The sequence below is a fragment of the Corvus kubaryi genome, unplaced genomic scaffold (genome assembly GCF_017639235.1).
Source record: "Corvus kubaryi isolate FWS band 111438036 unplaced genomic scaffold, C.kubaryi_AGA036_p1.0 37264, whole genome shotgun sequence".
Lineage (NCBI taxonomy): Eukaryota > Metazoa > Chordata > Aves > Passeriformes > Corvidae > Corvus > Corvus kubaryi.
The window spans coordinates 1,087,600-1,112,393 of NW_024581079.1; the positions used below are offsets into that span (position 1 = coordinate 1,087,600).

General features: G+C 43.0%; 2 protein-coding genes and 1 long non-coding RNA gene across 3 annotated transcripts; 2 read left to right on the forward strand and 1 right to left on the reverse strand.

Moving 5' to 3' along the window:
- Window positions 1-442: 442 nt before the first annotated feature.
- On the forward strand, window positions 443-15,484 carry AMMECR1L (AMMECR1 like). Its single transcript, XM_042024526.1, has 7 exons — window positions 443-664; window positions 2,680-3,124; window positions 8,342-8,452; window positions 8,923-9,037; window positions 9,772-9,862; window positions 10,832-10,928; window positions 12,086-15,484. Exons 2-7 carry the CDS (start codon window positions 2,718-2,720, stop codon window positions 12,195-12,197), a joined length of 933 nt encoding a protein of 310 aa, XP_041880460.1. The 5' UTR covers window positions 443-664; window positions 2,680-2,717; the 3' UTR covers window positions 12,198-15,484.
- LOC121662887 lies at window positions 15,276-18,215 on the reverse strand. Its single transcript, XR_006015464.1, has 2 exons — window positions 16,564-18,215; window positions 15,276-15,684 (listed from the first exon to the last, which is right to left on the reverse strand). It is a non-coding gene; the product is annotated as an uncharacterized LOC121662887 (long non-coding RNA).
- Window positions 18,216-20,190: 1,975 nt separating this feature from the next.
- POLR2D (RNA polymerase II subunit D) lies at window positions 20,191-24,314 on the forward strand. Its single transcript, XM_042024527.1, has 4 exons — window positions 20,191-20,290; window positions 21,869-22,049; window positions 22,498-22,593; window positions 23,708-24,314. Exons 1-4 carry the CDS (start codon window positions 20,218-20,220, stop codon window positions 23,784-23,786), a joined length of 429 nt encoding a protein of 142 aa, XP_041880461.1. The 5' UTR covers window positions 20,191-20,217; the 3' UTR covers window positions 23,787-24,314.
- The last annotated feature ends 480 nt before the right edge of the window (window positions 24,315-24,794 follow it).

Here is a 24,794-nt window from a genome sequence, read left to right on the forward strand (position 1 = left end):
CCGGTCCCCCCCTCGGGGCCGGGTCGGAACGCCGCTCCCCCCTCACGCCGATCGGCCCTCAACGCGCCGGGTCCAACCAGCGCTCCGGGCAGCGGGGGGGGGAGGAGGGAGTAAGAGGGAAGAAAGGACTCCCCCTCTTCGAGCCGCGCAATGGACGCTCCCCAGCTCGCGCCCCTCCCCCTAAGTCGTCATCGCCCCGCTGGCCAATGGCAGCGCGGCGCTGCCGAGTGACGGTGCCTCCCCGCCCCCGGAACTGTTTGTTCCCGCACGTGCGGTGCTCACGTGACGGGAGAGCGCGGAAGCGCGCGTCTCTATGGTTCCCGCGTGGGGCAGAGCGCCCGCCCATGGGCCTTGGTTGTTTGGGCGCCGCCGGGAGGCTGGCGGACTATGAGTGTTCGTCCCTCATTACCTCACGGCCGGGAGGAGGAGGAGGAGGAGGAGGCTGCCGGGATAGCGGCGGACCTGCCCGCGGCCTTGCTCCGGTCCTCCGGCCGCCCCGGGAAGCCCCGGCCGCGGCGGGCCCTGCCCGCTCCCCCGCCCGCCGGGCCCGCTTCTCCGGGGAGCCTCGCCCAGGCCCATGGCCCCATGAGGCGGCAGAAGGCTGCGGGGCAGCAGCGGCGGCGGCGGGGCTGAGGCGGAGGAGAAGCCGGGACGGGTGCAGGAGGTGGGTGACACCCCCGGGGGGGTGAGGAAGGCAGTGGTGGAGGGGGGCGCCGTGGTCCGCCCGCCCGCCCCGGGCTGGAGGAGGCCGCAGGGGGGGTCCCGCTCCGCGGCGCCCCCTGGCGGCCCCGGTGCTGCTCGGGGCTTCGGGCCGGGGGCACGGGGGGTCCCCGGGGTCTCCCCGGGCTGGACCCGGCGGGGCTGCGGGACCCCCCCGAACACCCCGCAAAGTTTGTGTGCGGGAGCCCGGGGCTCGTCCCGCCGCGGCGGTGCCCCGGTGTGCCCCCCGCCCGCCCGCGGGGCGCTCCCGGGAAGCGGGGCTGGGACCGAGTGGCCGCCTTTGTTAGGCCCCTACTGCAGAGGAGGGGAGAAGAGAGGGAAGCTCCCCTCTGCCCCTGCCACGTCTCCGATCTTGAATCAAGTGTTGTGCTTCCGAATAAATAAATAATGATTTATCCTCCCCAATGCGGCTGAGCCTTCAGTGGTAATTGGGGAAGGCTCGTAGGGCTCAGCACCCTCATAGAGCCAGAGCGGATTACTTTTAATAGGCACTGAACAATTTACATGATCGCTTTGTCAAAGTTACGCTTTTCTTTTGCCTGGCTTGGTTTCTTTTTTCTTTTTCTTCTTTTTTTAAATTTTATTACTATTGCAAAATAGAGATCAAAGAAAAAATTATCATTTTCCTTAGGTCATATAAATTGTTCCTTACGGTCTTTCTAAAACCTTCAGGTGAGGATTCCTAAGCAGAGCAAGCACTGCAGGCATGCGTGGTTTGTATTGAGAGGTGCACCTCTCAACACCACTTACAGCAGTTCTGGTTAAGTTCAGAGTCCTGTGACTCCTGCTACGACTGATGAAACTTCATGAATAAAGTTTACACTGTTTGCACGTGCAGAGGAGGGAGGCAGTTGTCACGACCTGAATGTCAGTGCGTGTCATCCCTCACCCCCCAGTACTGTGTTTGTGCTTTCAGCTTGGGAGGGTTGGAGGGCTGCTCTGGTGGTTACAGTAGTACCCTGGTACTCATGAGAGCTGAGTGTGACTTCAGTCCCCCGTGGTGTTCTCTGTGACTCATGTGCCTGTGCTTTGAGCTCCTGGTTTTCTCTCCCCTGGTGTATTCAGATCTCGTGTTGATGTTGGTGTTTAAGTTCCTACCACTGACCTGTAATCCTTGCCTATCATGTTTGTTCATCTCTCTGCACAGCCTTTCCTGCCTGTGTTTGTTCCTCCCCTTCTTGTGATGCATGAGCTGCTATTCTCTTCTTTGCAGGCATAACACTGTTTTGAGTTGTTGGGTTTTTTATACCATACTTGTTTCCTGCTATTGTGACTTTCCTCTGTTCAGACTGCGCTGGCTTCAGCTCTTCCTCTCATGCACATCTTGCCTGTACCCCCTGCATGTTTATTTGGGAGCTGTATTGATTCACCCAGTCCTGGAAAGCAAATGCAGTTTCCAGTTTGTGGTCTGGAAAATAGTCTGTAGTTTAGAAAATGATGGTTTCAGTGCTTTTAGCTCCTCTTTGATCTTGCCAGTGCTAAATCAAGGGCAACACCCCTGGGAGTCCAACCCCAGAGGTGTCATTTTGGGCTGCTGTCATTCTCCTCTTGGGAGCAGGGAGGAGAAATGCACTTCTTTCCCACCGGTGCAGGCATTGACTGAGGAGGAAGGGGTGAGCTGGAAAAGTAGTGGATAGGATGTATCTGTAGTCCCAAGTCTTTTTTTTTCTGTTTTCCCACAGTTTTATTCTTTTTATGGGAAGTATGGTTATGGTTTTTTTTGCTTGAGCCACCTATTAAAGTGTTCAGTACACCTTATCAATAACTTGGAAAGTGTGATTGCATGCATGTTGTGTCCATACTCTCGCAATTTATGTGTGAAAACACCCATTCTGCTGAACGCGCTTCAGTGCTGGAGGGTTTTCTTCCTCTGTAACAGAAGCAAGGAAGCAGCTGTTGGTTTTTCACCTGTAACTCTTTGTGTAATACTTCTCCCCTCTCCCCACCCCTCCATGCCAGGGTTCTGCAGTGCTCCAGGCAGCGAGTTTTGAAGCAGGATGGGAAAAAGACGCTGTGTTCCTCCACTTGAGCCCAAGCTGGCAGCTGGCTGTTGTGGGGTGAAGAAGCCCAAATTGTCTGGGAGTGGAACGCACAGTCATGGGAATCAGACCACAACTGTACCAAGCTCCAGTTCAGGTCCTCTTCAGAACCACCAGCATACAGATGGGAATAATGGAAGGGAGAACGTATCTGACTTGACTTTGGGCCCAGGAAATTCCCCAATTACTCGAATGAATCCCACTTCAGGAGCTCTGAGCCCACTTACTCGGCCCAATGGAACTGCCAACAGCACCAAGAACCTGGTGGTGACAGCAGAGATGTGCTGCTACTGCTTTGATGTACTCTACTGTCATCTCTACGGGTTCCCTCAGCCGCGGCTTCCTCGATTTACCAATGACCCCTAGTGAGTACATCCTTATGTGGGAGCAAAGCTGGAAAACAGCTTCCAGAGCTGTGGTTTGGTTGGGGAAGGGTGAAGGGTTTCCTCTGGGGAGTGGGAGAAGTGGTGTGCAGGAAGAAAGGGGGGCATTCTGCTCCTTATTTTATCTGCCAGAAACAAAATGATGCACTGTAAGTGCACAAAAGATTAAAGTATTGTCTGTTGGTGGACATGAGTGAGCTTTAGAGAGTGTCCTTCGAGAAAGAACATGCTTGGCTCTACAGAAAGAACAAAGAGGTGTGGTGCTTCTTCAGCTCACAGTCTGGTGTGTTCCATGAGGCATTGTGTTCTTTGGGGTGGAATGCAAACCCACTTCATGGTAATGTTCTGGTGAAGTTTGCCCCCTTCTTTGTAAGTAGATTCCTCTGCAAAAAATTAACTGAGCAGTGCCACCTATAAAATTGTACTAAAAAAAAGTTAAATAACGTCATTAACTTGAAGAAGCTCCAGCTTCTAATGTGAGACACTGACTTGGAGAAGGGAAGAGACTTCCTTCTGCAAAGCAAATGGAAAGGGAATAAAGTAAGAAGTTGAAACAAGTTTCCAGTTCATCCTGAAACAAATGCTGGGCTGGTGAGGATTGGACAAGGACACTCACAGGAGTCTTCAGCTGTCCAGTGAATGGGTTTAGCAGGGAGGGGAATCTAAAAATTACCAGTTATAAAAGATGTGTTAGGGAGATAGTGCTAGTTGAGCAATGTGCAGAGAAATCGTAGAATCATTTAGGTTGGAAAAACCTTTGAGTCCAACCATGAACCCAGCACTGCCAAGAGAGTTAACTTTCAAGGACAATACCAAGGTTAGGAGGAAAGAAGATGTGTATGAGCAGAAGTGAGGAGAAGGATTTATGAAGCTGTTTCCTTTGGTGAGATTTAGCTGATGTTTATCTGAAGGTTGACTGTGTAGGTGTGGAAATGTTAATGTTGTTAAAATGTTGGTTGAAAGAATTATATGGGAAAGATCAGTGACAGATGGACCTTCTGACACTCCTCCAGGGGCCTCCTCCAGAACAATAGGTAAAAGAAAAAGTTGCTGGCATCCTTAATTTAAGTTAACGAATTTTAAATTGATGTAAGGAACAATGGCTTAAACAGGTCAAGGACTTCCTTTCTCTGTGTATTCAGTGACTGCCCACCTTACTGCTGTCAGGGTGGATGTAGGCTGTGCTTCCATGCAGTTATTATTCAAGCTGGATTATGGATACATGTTCTGAATGCTGCCGCAGAGTAAGCTGTTTAATACTGTAAATATAAATGAATAGAGAAATGCTCTGGACTAGGATATCAAATAGTTCCAGGGACTCCCCAGGCTGAAACATTTCTGGTGTTCATACCTACACTAAGTAGGCTCTCTTTAGAACATTTTATGTTAGTCTGAGAACATTTTATGTTAGTCTGCTTATTATTTTGTCGCTTGGAATGCAAAGGGTTATTTGCTGTTGTTCTGCTAAGCCGGTAAGAGAGATGGTTTTATAGAGCTGCATTCTTTTGGTGTCAGAGGAGATTTCTGGCTGGATTTTGTTGCTTTTTCTGTAGACTAGTTTCAAAAAGGATGTCCTTTGGGGAATAGCAGCTGGTTGAATTTTATGCCCAGACTTGAAAAGTTAAAATTTGTTCATTGGTTATTTCTGTGCTCATAATTACAAGTCTTTTAGATCAGCACACCAACAAAATATAACCAGCCCTTCCCTTCTCTTCCCCTGTCAGCAAATGCTTACCTGGATTTCCCTGTGTTTCAGCATTTATGCTGTTGCTTCCAGGAAACAGTTGGAGGTACCCCAGGGAAAAGCTTGGGGTTTGCTCTCTTGGAGAGCAGCACACAAGGATGAACTGTCCCACTTGAGACAGTAATGTAATGAACTTCAAGCCAAATGTTATCAAATACAAGAGTAAGCAAAGTAAAAATACAGAAATAATTTGCATTGTGGCCTTTTGTGACATACTTAATGTCAGTGTAAGAGATCTTTGGACAAAACAAAGGTTTATACTGCAAGTGTCTCTGGACAAACAGAGAAGAGACTGTTGATTGAATAGAAAGAGGCACAGCCTGTTCTTAAACTGGTTTTTAAACTGGTGCTGAACCTTAAAGATAAAAGTGGGTGTGAAGGTCAGGATTTGGCATAAACAGTGTAATAACATGCAAGTTACAGGGTGATGAATTGAAAACCACCATGAATTTCAGTTACCAGCCTGAGGGGATGTGCACATGGACAACACTCTTGATGGGAATTATGGAGCTGGCAGATACCTGTGAAGTAAGGTTCCCTTATTCCAGTGTTAGCAGTGATGGTCACAGATCAATGGAGAAATGGTGGCATTGCAAGACTTGTAGTTATGTCTGAATGAACTTGGCAAAGCAAGAAAACATCCCCTTTGCTATTCAGGTTACTCCAAGTAATTACAGTTTGGAACTTGTGCAAGTAGTTAATTGGTTACTTTTTCCACTTTTGTACTTCAGTCTGATTTTTTAATAGTAGGTATTACAAACTGGTGCTAAAACTATACCATGGAAGTTTCTAGTTGCCATGCAAGACAAATAATAAGATACTTCCATCATAAAATCTGTTCTGTAACAGGTTTTTCCCTAGTACAAGCTAAACCCTGTTTTGAACAAACTTTATTTTTCTACCTTAAAATTCCCTTTGTAGTTGCAATTGATGAAGCTAATTTTTAGTTGCTGAAATTCCCCTCTCAGCCTAAAAACCATCATCAAACACATATAAGTGGGATGTTGTGGCTGGGGAAGAAACAGTTGACATAATCTGCTGAGGATATGGCTGCAAAGTACCAGTAAATGCTCTTGGGTGAACATGGACAAAAGATTGTTGTGACTTTTCTCAGTACATCTGGGAAATAACACTTTTCAAGGAGGGGCTCTGGAACAATGGGCTTATTGTCAGCTGCACCTGCAATTTGCTGAGTGCATTTATTCTTCAGAGACAGAAACATCATCTTCTCTGCAGTGAAAATAGTTAAATTTTATCTATGTGTACAGAATCATATCTCTTTTTATGCCTCAGTTGTTCTGACCACAATGAAAAATGGTTTTAAATATGCTTTAAGGTATTTTAAAATATACAGCCTTCTGAAGCAATTATCTTCTCCCCTCTGATAATATCTCTTATATTATAGATGCATAAAGCTGTGTTGCAGCTCAGTGGAAAGATGGGTTGTGGGATTTTTTTCCCTTTGGAAGGGGAAAGAGGCAAATTGATAATGTGAACCTGCAATTTGAATTGAAGGGGAATTTACTTAGATTTGTATTCTGTGAGTGATGTTTTTTATGTTCTTCCTTTCCTTTTCTCTTTGGGGTGAGTGTCACGTGGACTGAGCAGTACTTTCAAAATTTTATTAGATTAAAGTAAATTTCTACTGAACTTGTGACAGTAATGTTTCTCAGAGATCTCCTGTGTAAGTTTAGTATCTCTTTGTTTTGGGTTTTTTTTAAGTTTTCTAATGTATTTTCTTACACTCTTTTCTGTTTGCTCTTTCAACATATGATAGCTAGATGAAAATGTAGAGGAATGATATCCTGCAAGTGCCTTGAAGTGTTATTGGAAAACTAGAACAGAAAATCCCATGTCTTGGTCAAGCCAACCAGAAGGTTGTTGTTGGGTGTGGAAGGGTGTTTCCACTTCCTCTGTGGGCAAAGTCCTTCACATTTATCACTCAAGGGCTAATTGCTCTTTTGGCTCTTACTTATGCCATTGGTCACAGCTGGTAACTAAATCCTGAATGATGGATTTATGTTATGATGGATTTAATTCCATTGTTGCTCTGAGAAACATCACTGGGCATTGGTTTATTACTACAGTTTAAAATATGTTTAAATTATGTTCTCAATACTTAGATGTAAGAAGTTCTGTTGCTGTGTTTGAGAAACCATCCACACTCCATTCTGGTTTTGTTGTCTCAATAGAGTATCTTAGTATTTTTGGTAAGGTTTGATGCAGAGGTACATTGCTTACAAAAGCTTCAAGAGTTTGAGGAAAGTGTCTGAGCTATGTTGTCGAATCGGTCTTGATGGTTCAAAACTCCTGTCAATGTTCTTTTAATCTCAGAAAATTATATTCTATCATATTACTTAAAGTTCAATAGAAATCCACAGACTGATGTTTTGTATTTAGTACTCTGTACTCTGAACAAGTCACAGAATCACTCATTCTGTTTTTATAATTAGGTCAGCATTATCAGTTGCCTTACAGAATTTTGCAGATGTTCAGACATTCTTGTAGAGCTGCAACCACCACTGTCCTTTTAGTGTTTCTCTCTACATCTCTTTGCAATTTCACTCACTTCTGTAGAAGTTAATTTTTTGTATTTAATCTTCACAGTCATCTTTACCTGTTTATCTCTTCATAGAGCTCTATTATACTGAACTTGTTATTCTTTAAGGCCAAATCATGAGTTGTAGTTTAACAGCTTGAAATGAGCCTGCTGAGTTTGAGAATCTACTAGTATGCCTGTAAATTTGTGATGGTAGACAGGAAGGTGGACATCCAGGTGATGTTAGAGTAGGAACAATAGGGTTTTAGGTATGTGTTCAACAGGAGGGAATATGTGTAAATAGAAATCAAATGTAAGGTAAGCAAAAGAAATGGACATAAACTGCTTGAGCCTTAGGGATGGACCCAGAAGTCAGATCCTTGTGGAAATAACAGGAAGTAAAAAAAAAATCTGGATTTCTCTTTATTCCTTTAAAAAAAAAAAAAAAAGAAAAAAAAAGCTTTTTTTGCAAATCTGATTTATAGAAATGGTAGTATAAAGAACTAATTTGCATAATCTATATTAATTTTTATATGAGCTCTGCTGTAAACTAGTGGATGCTACAAAGTGAGGCCAATACTGACAGGTAATGAATCCGTGGGATCAGATAACCATATCACTCATTAGAAAGACAGCACAGAGTCTGGCCAGGAAGGTGTCCGTGGAGGACTTCCAGAGTACTGCTGGAGAGGAGGGAATATGCTGAAAAGGTGGAGGGAAGTGTTGGGCTTTGTATGTGGGGAGTGTGGGCATGAAGTTCTGTTCTTGCTAGATAGCAGGTGAGCAAACCTGCCTGCTGGGGTTTACTGGAGGGAGAGAAAGCAAAGGCATGTGGCTCTTTTACACCTTGGTGGTCTCCCCGTAGCAACCAAATATCTGTAGAGGCTGGAGGGTTTCTTTTTTTTTACCTTTTCAGTCCACTCTTTGTGACGTGGAAGACGGGGCGAGACAAGCGGCTTCGTGGCTGCATCGGGACCTTTTCAGCCATGAATCTTCACTCAGGACTCAGGGAATATACATTAACCAGGTAACTGTCAAAAATGAAATGAATACGAAATTAGTTTGTTTACTGAAGGTCTGTAAGGATTCAAGGTTACGATGTTGGATCGTCATAGTTCAACGTAATATACTTCATAATGAAATAAACCTGAGTGTATGATAGTTACAGTGAGGTGATATATCAGGATTTAATGGAACATCTTTGCAAAAGGTGAGTTGCAGTGGACATTTTAAGGCTACTGTCAAATCTGTCTTGCATACTAACAGTTTTGACATCTGTATCATGTAATTTCTCTCCTACTGCAGTAGGCATTGGACAGCATCAGGAAGCTTGCCACTGGTATTACAGTTCATTAGATTAGGGAGAGATGCAAATCACTTTCTCTGCAATAGCAGAGAAACACGTTTCATGCAGGCATAATCAAAAGGGGGATAATTGAGCATCTGACACTTTAATTTGGTGCTTGTATTGGGTGATGTATCTTCTCTTCCCTTTAGTGCACTTAAGGACAGCCGATTTCCCCCCCTGACCCGTGAGGAGCTGCCCAAACTCTTCTGCTCTGTCTCCCTCCTCACTAACTTTGAGGATGCCAGTGACTACCTGGACTGGGAGGTGAGAACAGGTGCATTTGGAACTCTGCATCACTCTCTCGTTCCATTCGGGTTCGGGTTAGTACATGGTGATGTATCTCCTTCATTACAGGGGTGTATGGGGTTAGAAGAGACTGGGAATAGAAGAAATGGGGCTGGAAAATTAGAAGGAAGGAAGGGGATGGCCTAGCAGTATGCTTTTGGTTGGGGGTGATCTGAATGCGAATAAAAGAAACATGAAAGTGATTCATGGACTTGGCCCAATAGGCAATGGGTGTAAATACATGTATAAAAACCTGGGAAGTATTTTGATGGTGTGGATAGAAACTGGAAATAAAAAGTAGTTAAGACCAGAGGTATGAATGGTTTTTAGGACCTTGTACATGGAATTGTATTTCATTCAAGAAGAATATATGTGTGGACTTTATAGTTGGGTAATTTTAGGCATCATTCTTGTGTGCAGAGATTTTGTCTCTCTTGCGTGACAGAAGAGATGGAAAACTGACAAGACTTACCTCAGGAGAAGTGGCAGGGACACTGGTGAGGCTTGTCTGGGAAGGGTGGCTAAGAGAGCCGCTTGTGAGACTTGCCAGGCAAGAGCAGAGAGTGGGGAAGAGAATGACCTTATCCAGGCAAAAGCCAAGCTGTCCAAAGAGAGAGAGAGAGAGAGATACACAGCGTTGTGGGAATGACAACTCAGTCATGGACTCAGTGCTAGCAAACACCTCTTATTTGGCTGTTCATTTCCATCTATAGGTTGGAATCCATGGGATCAGAATAGAGTTCATCAATGAGAAAGGTGTCAAACGCACAGCCACGTATTTACCTGAGGTTGCTAAGGAACAAGGTGGGTTTGAGATGGCAGCCAAACATGTCAACACATTGTTTCACAGAATTGGGTAACTTAAATCTACCAGTTTGGGGCTTGGAATACAATGCTGTCTTCATAGTGGTGCCATGGAACCACCAGGCTTAATCTTGACAACTGACACCTGATACAGTTGTTGCTGGGTTTTCATCTGGCCCTTTCTCATCCCATATCTTTGCACAGCTGTATCTTAGTGTCAGAATATTTTAGGGCTGAAGAAATAGAGGATCTCGAAGTATGGCTCTTCCAGCCTCATTCAGCATTGCATCTTTCCTCTTCTATGTTTCTCCCACCAACTAGGATAACTGCACGCTGCACAGCACCAACAGGAGAGTCACTTTCCTCCCCATTCTTGCTAAAGTAGCATCCTCCAGAGGAGGGCTAGAAACACAGCCCCTCTGAAGCACACTTCCCACTCAAATAGAGTAGTGGTCACCATGGTAACTGCTCAAAATATTGCCTCCTCCTTTCCTCCACCTAGCAGAGTGGAGTGGTCGCATCCTCCTGGCTCAGGGGCAAAAGACTAAGGTAGGAATTTTAACTCTGATCTCTCACATAGCAGTGCACTGTGCTATCACTAGAGCATCAATCCCAATTTGTTTATGTAAAGAGCTAAGTATTATCTTATTTTCAAGGGAGCTAAGTGGCACATGATGAAAATTTCGGGGTCCCTGCCACAGTAGCAAGGCACAGACCTTTATAAGAAGACATGGAATGGAAAATGGAATTACTGTTTCATAGATCAGCTCCAATGAGTTTAAAGGGGTAGGCATGTGCAGATAGTGTGCATGCATCAGGCCATATATGTCCAGTTCAACACTAGGATTTCTGAAGCTCGGGGTTTCCTGTTTAGTTGTTTGTTTTTCTAGAGTTCTTTTTATGCATCTCTTGTGGTTTTGAAACATTTTTTTATTTTGAAAAATTTGCCTTGCTTCTATTTTTCAATAGACTGGGATCAGATCCAGACCATAGACTCCTTACTCAGGAAAGGTGGCTTTAAGGCTCCCATTACCAATGATTTTAGGAAAACAATTAAACTTACCAGGTAAGTAGATGTATTTGTTGTCTTTTAATTTTACTTTATAGTGGTTTCTGGGTGATTTAAAATATTTGTGCTTGATGTAAGTCTTTATGCCTCTTCCAGAGGAGATGCAGTGTGAAAGACCAAATCACAAATGCCATGTGGTAGGCATATAATGCACATGGAATTAAGCACAATGTGTTTGGTCTGTGCAGGATCGAAGTTGGCATTTTTCTAAGAGAAGTGTCACTGGTTTTAGTATTACCATCTATGTGAAAGATCAGAAACAGAACCTTTGATTTTTTCGGTATGTTTCAATGAACTTCCTTTTCTCAGTGTGCTCATCTGTGAATGCTGTAGCTATTCATAGGTGACAGCTGTCTTAAAACCAAACCACACTCAAATTTGGCTGGTTTTCAGAATTTGCTTGCTTTTCTATACCCCTAGCTGTGCTATTGGTTTCTGCCCCCTTTATGTTAGTAAAAATTGGGACTTTCTGGTTTTGTATAGAAACACTAATTTATCAGGTCATTCTTTACCTCTAGAGAAATGAGGTGGGTGTGCAGGGTTTTCTTTAACAGGAGATGACAGGATGAAGGTTTTCATTAAAATATGATGTAATGTGATCTTAGTGCAACTCATAACCACTTTGTAGCTGGCTGTTGTTTAGCATGCTTTAGAAGAACTTGGAAAACTCCAGTCTCTCCAAAGGAACTTCACATTTTGTGAATTCTGATTGTACAACATGGACTAACTCATTTATAAGCTATAATAAACCTCTCTTTACCCACCTCTCAATTTTTTTCACTGCCTTTTCAAACGTGGAGATAACCACAAAAGAAAACAATAGTGAAATATTGGTTATTTAATCACTGTAGTTGAATCTTCTTCCAGCAAACTTTTCATGCCATTTTTGCCCATTGCGTGGTAAAAAAGAATACAAATCGATTATTTTTTTCCTGTGTGCTACTTCAGGCATCCCTTTAATTATGATCACCTTGATTAGGGCTCATCTTTTGGGACACTGGAGCTAATTCAGGCTCAATAGGTTATTCATACACGTGGGTTCCTCTTGGTCATCACTGGCTCTGAGCTAAAGGGGAGTCTGGGGTGAATGTTTTTATGTCCAGTCCCTCCGTGTTGCGTAGTCTGACGTTATTTTCCTGCCGCTGTTCCCACAGGTACCGCAGTGAGAAGGTGACAATCAGTTATGCAGAGTACATGGCCTCCCGCCAGCATTGTTTCCAGAATGGCACTCTTCATGCCCCCCCCCTCTACAATCATTACTCCTGACACACGGCTGCATGACCAGTCCCACTCCCCAGTTGCTGCCAACGGCTATGACATCATCGGGGCAGATGCCTCCTCTTCCTGGTCCAGTTACTTCTATTACTGCACCATTTTATGATGCTAGCTTCCGTTGCCAAGTCTGCCTTCCCACTGACCTGGGGGGAGGATGAGAGCGTGACAGGACTTCAGGGGCCCAAGCCTTATCTCAGCCTTCCCTCCGAGTGGGGGTTCAGTTGGATTGGGGCTCCATGCCTACGAACTGTCGTGAGGTGCAGAAGACCTTTAGGAGTGAAAGTGCTGCTTCGGACTGATCTGTTCCTGGGTGTTACTGACACTCTGGAAACTTGAGTTGTTTGTTACGGAAACCCCCCAGATCAAGTAGGAGCATTCCCCTGGCAGCCTGGGCAACGGAGTCCAACAAAACATTTTTTAGGTTCTTTTTAATTTTTTTTTAACCTTTGGTATCTGTTGTGTACTGAGAGCTGATTGCAGTCCCCACGCATCACAGGCGGACATCATGATATTGGGGAGGGTTGAACACCTGGATAGCACCCCATCCTCATGGACAGAAAACATGTGAAAAATTAATCCATTATTTAAATAAACCCTTGAAGGCTTTAAGCTCAGATCCTTGGTAGGTTGGATTCTTGGTGATGAAGCCTGCTATGAAATGCAATGCTGTTTTGCCTGTAAGAGAGCGACATGGCACATGCTGTGTACACAGAGGAGAAGACACTCGAGTGTCCCTGGACAGTCTTTGTTATGACCAAGTTTTGTTTCCAAATATTTGTAAGAGATAGGATTAGGGCTGGGGAGGGGCTTGCAGAGCATTGACTGTAGTCGTACCAGTGAGAGTAGGTGACGGAAATTTGTTTAATTTAAGCTAACAGTCTTGGGGACCTTCCTTTTGATAGGACAGCCACTTTTGCCAGTATGACTACTGATCTTAGGGGCTGTGAGTGTGTTCCAGTTTGTAGCAGGTCTATGGAATGGAGCTCTGTAGTTTTGCTGTTAAGATTAATCTTACTTGGCTTAGTCATTGTCACATCCAGGCAGTGAGTGGGGAAATTTGTGTTGCCCAAACTGCATGAAACTCATGTGCATTCTGTATTTTTTCTCCTGTGGTTGATGATCACAAGAAATTCTCTTTTCTAAAAGGAAGTTATCAGTTGTTATTCTGCTGCATCATTGAGGGATGTCATAAACTCTAAATTATGACACTCTGCCAATGAGATAACTGGACTTCAGAATATAATTTGAGGTGGGTTTGGTTGGTTGGTTTTCCAAATTTCTGGAGGGTCAGTAATGATCAGGGAAGAAAATACAAGTGCATAGCAGAGTCATGGCTGTTTGGTTGCATAGCTCTTTAGAAACTGCTTGTGTGTTGTAATTGGCTGGTGTTTGAAGCCTGAAATTATGCCTTGGTATGGCAGGGAATAGGGCTGGTAGGAAGCTGAGAACTGCAGGGTGCTGTTCCTGGTCCTAAGGAAGAAAGGCACAATTTGTGCCATTTTGCTTCATGTTGGTGAAATGTTCTGCTGGAGGAGAGAGATGTGAGGGAGATTCCTCTGGATAACGGTGCAATATTGACCCAGCTTTCCTTCCGTATTGGGTCATTCTTACAAATTGCCACTTTTCCCTTGTGATATTGTTGAAAAGCAATTGAAGATGAAAGGATTGTTTCATGACTTCCTGCTGCTGAGAATAAATGAGTCTCGTTACAAACCACTCCAGTTTGTAATTACTCTCCCAGGTGCCATGTAGTGATGGGGGAGGGTGGGGTCAGCTCCAGGCATACCACTCACGTTTCAGCTGTCAAACAGTATGATACATAGGGCTACACTCATTACTGTTCAAGTGTTCTATGTTAGAATTTAATTTCTAAAAGGTTTAAAAAAAGGCAAAAAAATGGTGCTAAAACTTCACCCCTGAGCACGCTCAGTGAGACTGGTCATGCAGGCATACAGTGCCAGGCTTTTCAACTATACTGTTTCTTTTTCAGATGTTTGCCCTGTTCTGTGTCTTCAACAGTGTATAGTGTTTTCCTGATTTCAGTTTCTTTGACTAGGGGATGACTAAAGGGTGGGGTGGGGAGGGTTAGTTGTCATTTTTTTAAAGAACAGAATTTTAGGATTGAGTAACTTGGTTGGTTTAAGCCTGAAGTGGGACAGATGGTTTGGGACTGGGGAAGTCTTATCCTCTCCCACTTCTATTTCCCCACTCAGTCTGTTAAAAAAAAAAAAAACAACAACAAAACATAAATGCCTCTAAATATGTACTGTGTTCTTGTCTTGTTGCAGTGAGAAGAGAACCTGGCAGATCAGAAACACTGGTCTGCTGCCTAAGGAACAGGCCCTCTCAGCTTTAGTCCCATCAGGGTCCAGCTATAAAATCAGTTGAAAACTGTGTCAATAGCTAAGTCAGCTCAGAGAAATGTATGACAAGGACAGGTGGTCTCAGGAAATAATCCCGTTTCTAGATCATTACATGGCAGCTATGCATAAGGATGAAAGAGGTGAACTAGGAACAAATTGTAGTTTGAATTCCCTCAAGATGGAGACAACCAAAATCAGTGGCCAATTGATCTGAAATTTTCTCCGTGGTTGCTTGGCTGGGACAGCTGGTTAGAACTACTCCTCAAAACAACTGTTACCTGGTTTGATGTGGATTAGCTCATCCTTAGAAGCAAGTGCCTTTTGGTCTAGAAGGGCTTATTCTCATGACAACCACAACTGATAAACAATCTCACTGCAATGATGAAATGTCTTTGTTTTACAGTAACTACAGGAGAATGTCTTTGATCACTGGAGTCTGTCAGTGTTGAAATGTTTCCACTGTGAGGTTCTTAATTTTTTTTTTTCATGTTGTTCAACAGTCAATCTCAACTGAAGCCATTTCAGTTTGGGAATGTTATATGGTCAAAATATCACATATCTACAATTTATCAGAACAAAAAAAAAATCTGTAAGGAAATCTAAGAGTTCATTTTAACCTTTGCACAGAATAATTTGTTTTCATAGTACATTAACAAACCTCTGCAGTCTTCACTGACTATTAGTGCTGTTTTCTGTTTGTATTCAGAAACTACATGTTGTTTTGTTGGGGTTTTTTTTGGTTAATTTATTTCCTTAAAGCAGGAGACCTCTTTTGACCTACAGTGCAGAGACGTCAGACCAATTCTTTATATTACACTTGGTTGCCTCCTACCTATATAATAATTTCTGAGTGTAAATAATTGAACTCTATCCTCTAATGAAGTATTGTAGAGAATAAATCATAATGGATAAAGATTATTTGTACTGTCCTCTTTATATGAGTTCTCACAGTCTCTGTGGGGGATAAGATGAAATTGTTCTCATCTAGAAAGACAAACAATATATTACAGGTATGAGTAGCAAACCTGTAAATTATACCACATATTCAAAACCAGGAAGGTTGCCAGAGTGGGATGACAGCTGTCTGGTAAAACACCAATAATCAAACGGGCTCACTGTAAGAAAGCAAGGAAAAATAGGAGGAAAATTAAAACCAAATATTAAATATATTTCATTAATAATGGCATAGTAGTGTCTTTGTATCCTTAAATAATGTTTGCTTGACAGTAACTTTCTATCAGTTGCCATGATGGTGGAATGTATAAAGCACATACATACAGAGTACTGTAAATCTTTCTGAAACTCAAAATTGTTCTTTTGTGGTTTTGTCTTCCAAAATGAACTGAGAACAAATTGTCTATACTTTAGGGCTATAGTCCTCAGGTGATGTAAAAATCTTATTTCAGTGGAATAAAACACCCATCTTTCAAGATTCTTACTATTTTAACATTTGCTTTGAGACAGGGCAGGATTAACTGAATTGTAGGATAGTTTTGAATTATATCTCTGGCTTACATGGTTTTTTCCATACATTTTCAGATAATTGTTAACTTTCTGTCTATGGCAGCTGTATAGTTAGAGATGCTACATTTTCTGCTTGTGGCTCTTGGGAAGGGCAACCCTGGATGTCAATAAACAGTCGTAAGACCAAAAAAAACACCAACCAAACCAAGGGGGAGGGTAGTTTTGACTTAAATGTGCCTGAGAAGCTCATTTATCTCAGTGCAACTCCAAAGCAAAAACCTATTTTCAGGTGCTGGTACTAGGAAGGCTAGAAAGTCAATCCCTTAGGCAACGTGAGGCAGATGCTGTGACTAACAGGATTTCCAGGTGAATTCCAGTTGAATTTCCTTGTGAATTCTGAAGTTGCTCATATCCCTACCATCCACTGCTGTCATGTGCCCAGGGGAGTTATCAAGTATATTCTCTCAGCTTTGTTGGCAGGAATACAGTGACTTAATTTATGTATTTTAGTGTCATATGCTTTTCCTTACTTGATTTTTTTGGTTTCCTATTGAATCAGTCAGACGTAAAATCTTTCATCAGAAGTTCTTCCATGCATGTTGCATTCCGTGACTGCAGGAACACTCAGCAGCTCACAGGGAGGATGAGGCCAGGTAGAAGGGTGTACATATGACTACTGCACACTGAAATAGGTCAATCCAGGCTAAATATAAAGCAGGATAATTCTCCTGGAAACAGTTTCTTTTGTTGTTACTTCTGTTTGAAATAAGAAACAAAATGAATTAGTCATTTAGCACTCGCCTCCTTCTAGAACAAAATTACAGAAAAATTAGCAGAAACTTCTAGAGGATAGTTCAAAGGAAGAATACTTCAGCGTTTTTTTAACACAGAAAAGAAATCTGTTTCATCTGTGATTGAGAAATGCCATTTTTATCTTGAAGATAAAAATGAAAATCAGAACACTTTCCTATGCAACTCAATAAATTAATATGTATACTGATAGTACATGGAACAGTATGGTAGGAGAGTTCCTAGGATGGTTTTGCCACAGGCTGGGAAAAGATGACTTGTGAGTATGTTTGATGATCACTCACAAAACACAGCAAGCACAGAAGAGTATTGTTACCACATTCTTTAAAACAAGTATATAATTCTACAAATTGAACAACATCCATATTATTGAACTGTTATTTTTTCTATGGTCAGCTAGACTGCTCTTATAATCAGATTAATTCTGTCATAAATTATGTATTATACAACCAGTTGATAATGTCATATATGTATTTAAAAACTGAATAGATCATGCAGGTTTGCATTCAGAGTCTTACTATGACTTTCTAACTGGATATTAATATAACTTTACTTTGCTCATACATGTTCATTCATTATAGTTTTGGATATATAATTTTTAATGGAGTAAAAATAAAGGTAAAATGGTGTGAAAACCTAAACCTGAAGAGTTATACTTCAAGTACACAGATGAAAATCATGCCTGTCTTGTGCAATGCTGGCTACTGTGGCACATGGTGCTCTCAGTGGGTGGTTATCTCCACAAAGATCGACTCCTATCACACTGGCACTCCACAGAAAAGACACAATTACTGTCAGAAAGCCTAAAAAACTCCTAGGAAAATCAAATTTATTCTGCTGATGAATTAGAAGGAAAGCATATGACAAAATAGGTTTATGCTAATAATAATTATCCTTGCTAGTTGTTCCTACATTTGATTACATGGAGATAGTTAGCTGAGCATTTTGTAAGGTCTGTGTAGGTGCAGGTAGTTGGTACAGGATCTGTGTTTAAACTGTGGCAACATAGGAATTACTATGATAGGTCTGTCTAACAATCTGCTACTCAGTACCATGTCTCCAGCAAGGATCAAAGCTTTTTGCCCTGGAATATAGAATATTAGAGACTTTGTTCATTATAAATTACATTTGGCCAAGTATTCTTTTTTTTTTCAGTCAGTTTATTTTAGGATGTCACCAGTAAAGCTGTCTAAAAGTTCCTATAGTCATTCACTTTATTTTAATCAAGCTCACCTCACTTTTCTAAGCATATTTTGTTGATAAATGCCAGAACAGTCATTATTAGTGAGGAAGAAGCCAGTGCATTTTAAAAATAACAAAAGGTCAGGTATTCTGCTATGTTTTGTTTGTTGCAGCAGCTGAACAATATTTACTGTGGAGCTTATAAGTTTATTTTTTTTAATATTTTTTTAAATGGGGGGCAGGGGGGAGGGGCAGAGCAGCTTCCATTCAGGAATGTTTTTATTTTGCTCTTAACCAAACACATCAGTGATAATAAACTTAATCTTTCATGATAGCCTCTTTAACTGTACCTATAAAGTCTTGGTTTTATATACTTAAGTAGAATGGATCCTTGGGGGAAAACAAAAAGGGAAATTAATAACTGAAACCTCTGTGAGCTACCTATTGCTCTGAGAATCATGACATTCTGAGTTGACGGATTATTTGAGAAACCATCAGGATTCCAAGTGATTTTAAATGCTTCTCTCCTCAATCTGGCATGCATTTCCTTGTTTTCTTGTAAGCCTAATTGAAATTGTTTAATTTGCCAGATGTTCCCCAAGATATTTCCATTCCATCTTCCTGAATGTCTTTCTGCTTGTATCACTTAGCAAATTACTTTCCAATCAGTTTCTCTGCTATGTTCATTATCCAGATAACAAATATTAAAAATCTATTATTTGATCTCTTCACATTCTTCTAGATTATTTTTAATTTATTCCTTTTCCCAGCATGCAGGAAACCATTCACCTAGGCACGGATACAAGTTTATGAGAACAGGAGTGGTTTCATAATAAATCCTTCAACAGTCTATTTTTGTCTTTCTTTAAGGGTGCAGGATGACATAGTAAGGGCTGATAAGATGATTACTTTAAGGGTCTTAGGCTGGTTAGGCACTTACATGTGAGCTCTCTAGGGAAAACACTGCTCCGTAAGTTATTTTGCTGGCAGTGTTGGGAGAACTAACTTCATTTTCAGCCTGGCTATGACTTTTAGGGGTCTGTAGATTATTTCTGGATAGTCTGAAAATTAACCTTCCTTATGAAGTGTGTTATTTATGATATCAATACTCCTTCCTTACAGTCCGAGGTCTATTAATCACAGTGAGCTAGACAGAAATTCTGGCACAGTCACAGTTTTCCTGAGGTTGGGGTTTGCTGTCTAGCTGGAGGATGTTCTGGTAGCAAAATGGAGCTGGTTGTAGCTGCCACTGGTGTGAAGATGCATCTGATGCCTCAGAACCCCCAAGTGCTCCTGGGCAAACAGCTGCTGCTGTGCAGTCTGGTGAGGGACACCAGCGCAGTTTTGAGCTCTTTGGTTATTTCCTAAGGGACAAAGCAGAAGAAAAGTTTGCTCGTGTGAAGGACGAGTACTGTTTCCCTCAGTGTTCCCACACTCCAGCTCTCGGGCCCTGGTTCGTGCCTTGTAAGGCTTTGGGTTCATGATCACAGAATGGATTAGGATGGAAAAGACCTCTGAGATCATCGAGTCCAACCACTGAGTGAAAACCACCCTGCCAACTAGACCATGGCACTGAGTGCCACCTTCAATCTTTCCTTAAAGACCTCCAGGGACGGTGACTCCACCACGTCCCTGGGCAGCCCATTCCGATGTCTAATCACCCTCTCTGTGAAGAAATTCTTCGCGATGTTCAAGTTAACCCTCCCCTGTCGCATCTTAATACCGTGTCCTCTCGTCCTGTCGCTTGTTGCCTGCGAGAAGAGGCCGCCCCCCAGGCTACACCCTCCTGTTAGGGACTTGCAGAGTCTTGGTCTGCCACAGCTATTTGCCCTCTGTTCATACATACATACATTCAGCACCCCACTGCTTTCCCTCTCTAAAAGGAGCTAATTGCTAAGCGAGTTTAAACACACCTCTAAGGGCTGTTTTGTTGCGAGAACACTCAGGCTCCCTGCTCCCGCTGTTTACTCTCAGTGCCCCACAGCGGCAACCGAGCTCTTTTATACTCAGCAATGTCCAGGACAGAATCGGCCGCCGGTCCTTCGGAGAGAGGCAGAAGCAGCCGCGCGCCCAGCCCTCAGCCGGGGCAGGGCCGTTCCCGCCCCTCAGCCGGGGCAGGGCCGTCCCCGCCCTGAGGCCCGCCCGCCGTCCCGCTGAGGCGGGGCCGCCCTTTCCGCCGCGGCTTTCCGGTGATGGCGGCGGGCGGCAGCGACCCGCGGACGGCAGATGTGGAGGAGGACGCCTCGCAGCTCGTCTTCCCCAAAGGTGCGAGCGGGACTGACGAGGGGCCGGCGGTCGGGTGGTGGCTGGAGGCCGGCAGCGGCCGCCTGTGAGGGTACGGAGCCTCGCCGAGCGGCTCCGTGGACCGGAGCGCTGCTCAAGCCCCGGCCCCTCCACCAGTTACTAAGCTGGAGTGTTAAAAAGCAGGATAATAAATGATTTGTATATCTTTAAGGACCTCATGATTGCTAAGATATGGCAGTTCTTATGCAGGCCGCTACGTGTGCGTACGGTATTAAAAAAAAAAAAAAAGAAAATCTTGTCAGGTTATAGTGAAAACATTATTGGTTTTTTGATAAAAGCTTTACTTTTTCAGTCATGTTTTTTGACACAGGAGTTCTTCCCTATGAGGGTGGGGAGGCCCTGGCACAATTGCCCCGAGAAAGCTGTGGCTGCCCCATCCTTGGCAGTGTCCAAGGCCAGGTTGGACGGGGCTTGGAGCAGCCTGGGCTAGTGGGAGGTGTCCCTGCCCATGGCAGGGGCTGGGATGGGATGGGATGGGATGGGCTTTAAGGTCCCTTCTAACCTCAGCTGTTCTAGAAATCTGTGAATACTGCTGCAGTTAAGAAACCAGCTGTCCAGATCGAGAGTTTGTAACTATGGACATTTACCATCTGTGGAATTTTTTTTTAGTCCAGAAAATTAATTCAGTAGAAATTCTAGAAATGTGTCTACACCTCAGAGCCACCCTGAAAAAAAAAAAAAGGGGGGGGGGGGATGGACACTGTGCTGCATTGCTGCATTTTTCAGTTATGAACAATAGGGAAGTTCTGAAAGACTAATTTTTATATTTTTTTGTGCTAAAATCTCATGTTTAGCCCAAGCTAATTTACTGCTCAATGCAAAATAAGAGTTGCCAGCTCCTTTCTAGCAGTCCCTGTATCTGCTTGTATAAAACAGTGCTGTCAGGCACTCTGGGGTGCAGCCTCTGACTGTTGCTTTGACAGCTCATACTGCTGATGTTGAAAGACCTTGTTATTGCAATACATATAGTGGTTATGGTGATGATGAATGAATTCAAAGTTGGCTAAAAGGGGGGGGGAATTTGTTAAGATTGGTTAAATTTTTTGGTTTTCCTGATAATAAAATTTCAGTAGGTCTATTAACTTTTCAAGTAAATGAAGCCTTTTTTAAAACATTCAACAGCATTCATATTTACTTCAAGAGCTCAGAGACTCCTGAAGACTGTGGCATCACTTCTGAATTTTGTGGAGTTTTAGAGTTCTAAATATTTTTTTCTATAGCAAGTCATGCTTTACTTCTGCCAAAATTGGGTGAAGAAAACATACTGCACAAATATGAAAAAATCTGAATGTTAGGGCTGCAAGTGTAAAATACATGGTCAAAAAGACCAACACCTTGGATTGTCACTCGAAGTGTCATTTTTATCAGCATTTTCAGTATGAAATGCTGCCTAGTCATTGGTGAAAGGGCTCACACAACTGCCACGAAACACATTTTCACTTGTTACCCAGAGCTAAATTACACACAAAACTTGTGTAACTCCCCTTTTCAAACACACTTCACCTTTTTTTATGCTGGTGTTCTCTCATTTGACTGCAGAATTTGAAACTGCAGAAACTCTTCTGAATTCCGAGGTGCATATGCTGCTTGAGCATCGCAAGCAGCAGAACGAGAGCGCAGAGGATGAGCAGGAGCTGTCAGAAGTGTTCATGAAAACCTTGAACTACACAGCACGCTTCAGCCGCTTCAAAAACCGCGAAACCATCGCCAGCGTGCGCAGGTGAGTTGGAAAGTCAGGGTGTAGCCCTGTATTAGAGAATTGGATCTGCAATATTGATGCTGCTTGATGAAAGTACATTTTAGTGGTGTTGAATGATTTGTTCTTTAATTCTGAATTTTGTCTTTCTAACGAGGCAAGAAGTTCTTGATGGAGGGTTATACTTTGTCCAGGTCAAGGCTTCTGAACTGCTTTGTTTGCAGTATTTCAATGACAGCTGATTGCATTAAATGGGAGGATTTTCTAGACTTTGCAGAATAATCCAGGGGAAGTGGAGTTAGCAGATAGGATTTTATTTTTTCCTCTATGCATTTATATAATGAGTCTTTTCTCCTGGAAAAAATTACTTCAGTGCCAAAAGCAGTGTGCAAAAAGAGAAACATTTGCCTCAGTTTAAGCCCCTTTACATTTCTATCTTGTAATTTCATCAAATTCTTGTCTTTCCTTACAGTTTACTACTCCAGAAGAAGCTCCATAAGTTTGAATTGGCATGTTTGGCTAACTTGTGTCCTGAGACAGCTGAGGAAGCAAAAGCTCTGATTCCTAGGTAAGCACTTACATACTGTACAAAGACTGCTGTATACTTCCTGTGACCTAAAGCCAGCCGTGCCCACGTGCCCTCTCTTCAATCTAACTCCATTGATGGAAGAATATTTGGTCTTGGTCTTTCTTCCCCTACCCACTGATCTGACAGCAACACACTATTTGTACATGTCCCTAATGCACTTCTGAGATCTTCTACTGGATCAAGTGTAAACCTCTTCAACTGGGGTTCTTAGCTGGCTGTGTTTATGTTCCTTGGAGATTTTTTCTGTTGGAGCAAATGAACTGTTTTGTGGATAATGCAGGGGGGAGCAGTAGCTTCTTCATGTCTTGATTGGTTACCTCATGGCCTGAGGTAGAGAAGGGAATGAAACATTCATCTGAATTACAGTTTCTTCCTTATTTGTCATTATATAAAAGAGAAGGCTTTGGGATGACCTAACTGCGGTCTCCCAGTACCTGGAAAGAGCCTACAGGAAAGATGGAGAGAGACTTTTTACAAGAGCAGTGACACGATGAGGGAATGGCTTCAAACTGAGAGTAGATTTAGACTGGATACTAGGAAGAAATTCTTCCCTGTGAAGGTGGTGCAGCCCTGGCACAGGTTGCCCAGAGAAGCTGTGGCTGCCCCGTCCCTGCAAGTGTTCTAGGCCAGGTTGGATGAGGCTCTGAGGAACCTGGTCTAGTGCAAGGTGTCCCTGCCCATGGCAAGGGGTGGGAATGAGATGATCTTCAAGGTTCCTTCCAACCCAAACCATTCTATGATTTTATGTTAAGATTTCATAGCAAGAATGGACTGGCTTATGAGCATGCATCTACATGACTTCATTTAGAGATCTGCTTAAACCTGCACCTGCCTTGCCTTTTTTGAAAGCGCATTTTGACATTACTCAGGAGAAGGTTCTGGGAAGAACAGAGTTTTGTCACACAAAGAAGCAGCGCTGCATAGGGATTAGAGTGCTCTTCGTACAGTGATGTTACAGGTGGTTCCTGGTGGTTACACACAGGTGGGTGACAGTGTGTTGAGACTGACAGGATGGAGTTATGACTGAAATGAATCAATGGGGAGAGGTTATTTCTGAAACCTTTAATGTCTCCTTACTGTTCTTATCTTGCAGCCTGGAGGGCCGGTTTGAAGATGAAGAATTACAACAGATTCTCGATGACATTCAGACTAAACGCAGCTTCCAGTATTAAGGTTAACCCTCAGCCCCTTTATCTGAGCAGAAAAACCTGAGGACTTGGGCTGTTTCTCAGCCCTTTGGATCAGTCCAGCTCCTGGCTGAGTGAGGGTGGTTGTGGATGCAGGGTACTCCAGTGCTGTGTTGCCACAGGTGCATGCAGACTGGAGATCAGCACCATCCTTTTGGTTTGTTCCATGTGTATGTTGGCAAGGACCCCCTGTATTGTGAGAGCAAAGAACCTGAAAGGCCTTTTCCCAGAGGCTGAAGTATTTGTTTCTTCCCTAATCCCTCTCCACAGTTTGTAAATTTTCAACGTTTTTGGTTTTTAGCAGAAATATAGATGTGATTTCGTGGTTTTTAGGAACTTCTAAAGGATGGGGAAACTTGTTCTTGGTTCTCAGAAGGTTCAGTGATTGGCAGCATCCATTTTTGTGGGTTTTTTGTTTCTTTGTTTTATTGTTTGATCGGGACAGCGAACTTTTACAGCTTCAATATTTTTCTATTATTGTTTAGTGTAAATTAAAAAATATTTTTAATTAAAGTTGTGTGTTTTATAAACATTAGGTACATATTATGATTTTGTTAATGAGGACCTTTTTAATAAATAGATCCTGGAGATCTGGGGACTCCAAGAGTGTAATAACCCAAGTGCAGTTTAGGACAGATCAGAGGTGTTACTGTGATCACAGTGAGAAAACGTTGGGGCAGCATCTCCCTCTCTGCTCCCCTGCTCTGTGCCAAGTGATTGCAGACACCCAATAGGTATCCTGTTACAGAAAAGAAAAAGGTGAAGAAACCCAGTAATTTTGGTGTTAACACAGCCAGGTATCCAACCCTGGAGGGATGGACTCTTTAAGTAGGTTGCTAACTGCCCTAATTCTGAGATGAAACCAAACATAAATAATGTGACACAGTGCAGGGGTGGCTTCTGGTCCAGCCTGTGGGAGTCACACATCCAGTGTTATCACAGCTCAGCAGCTGGGAGATTCACAAATTGTTAGCTTTTAGTTGAAAGGAATGT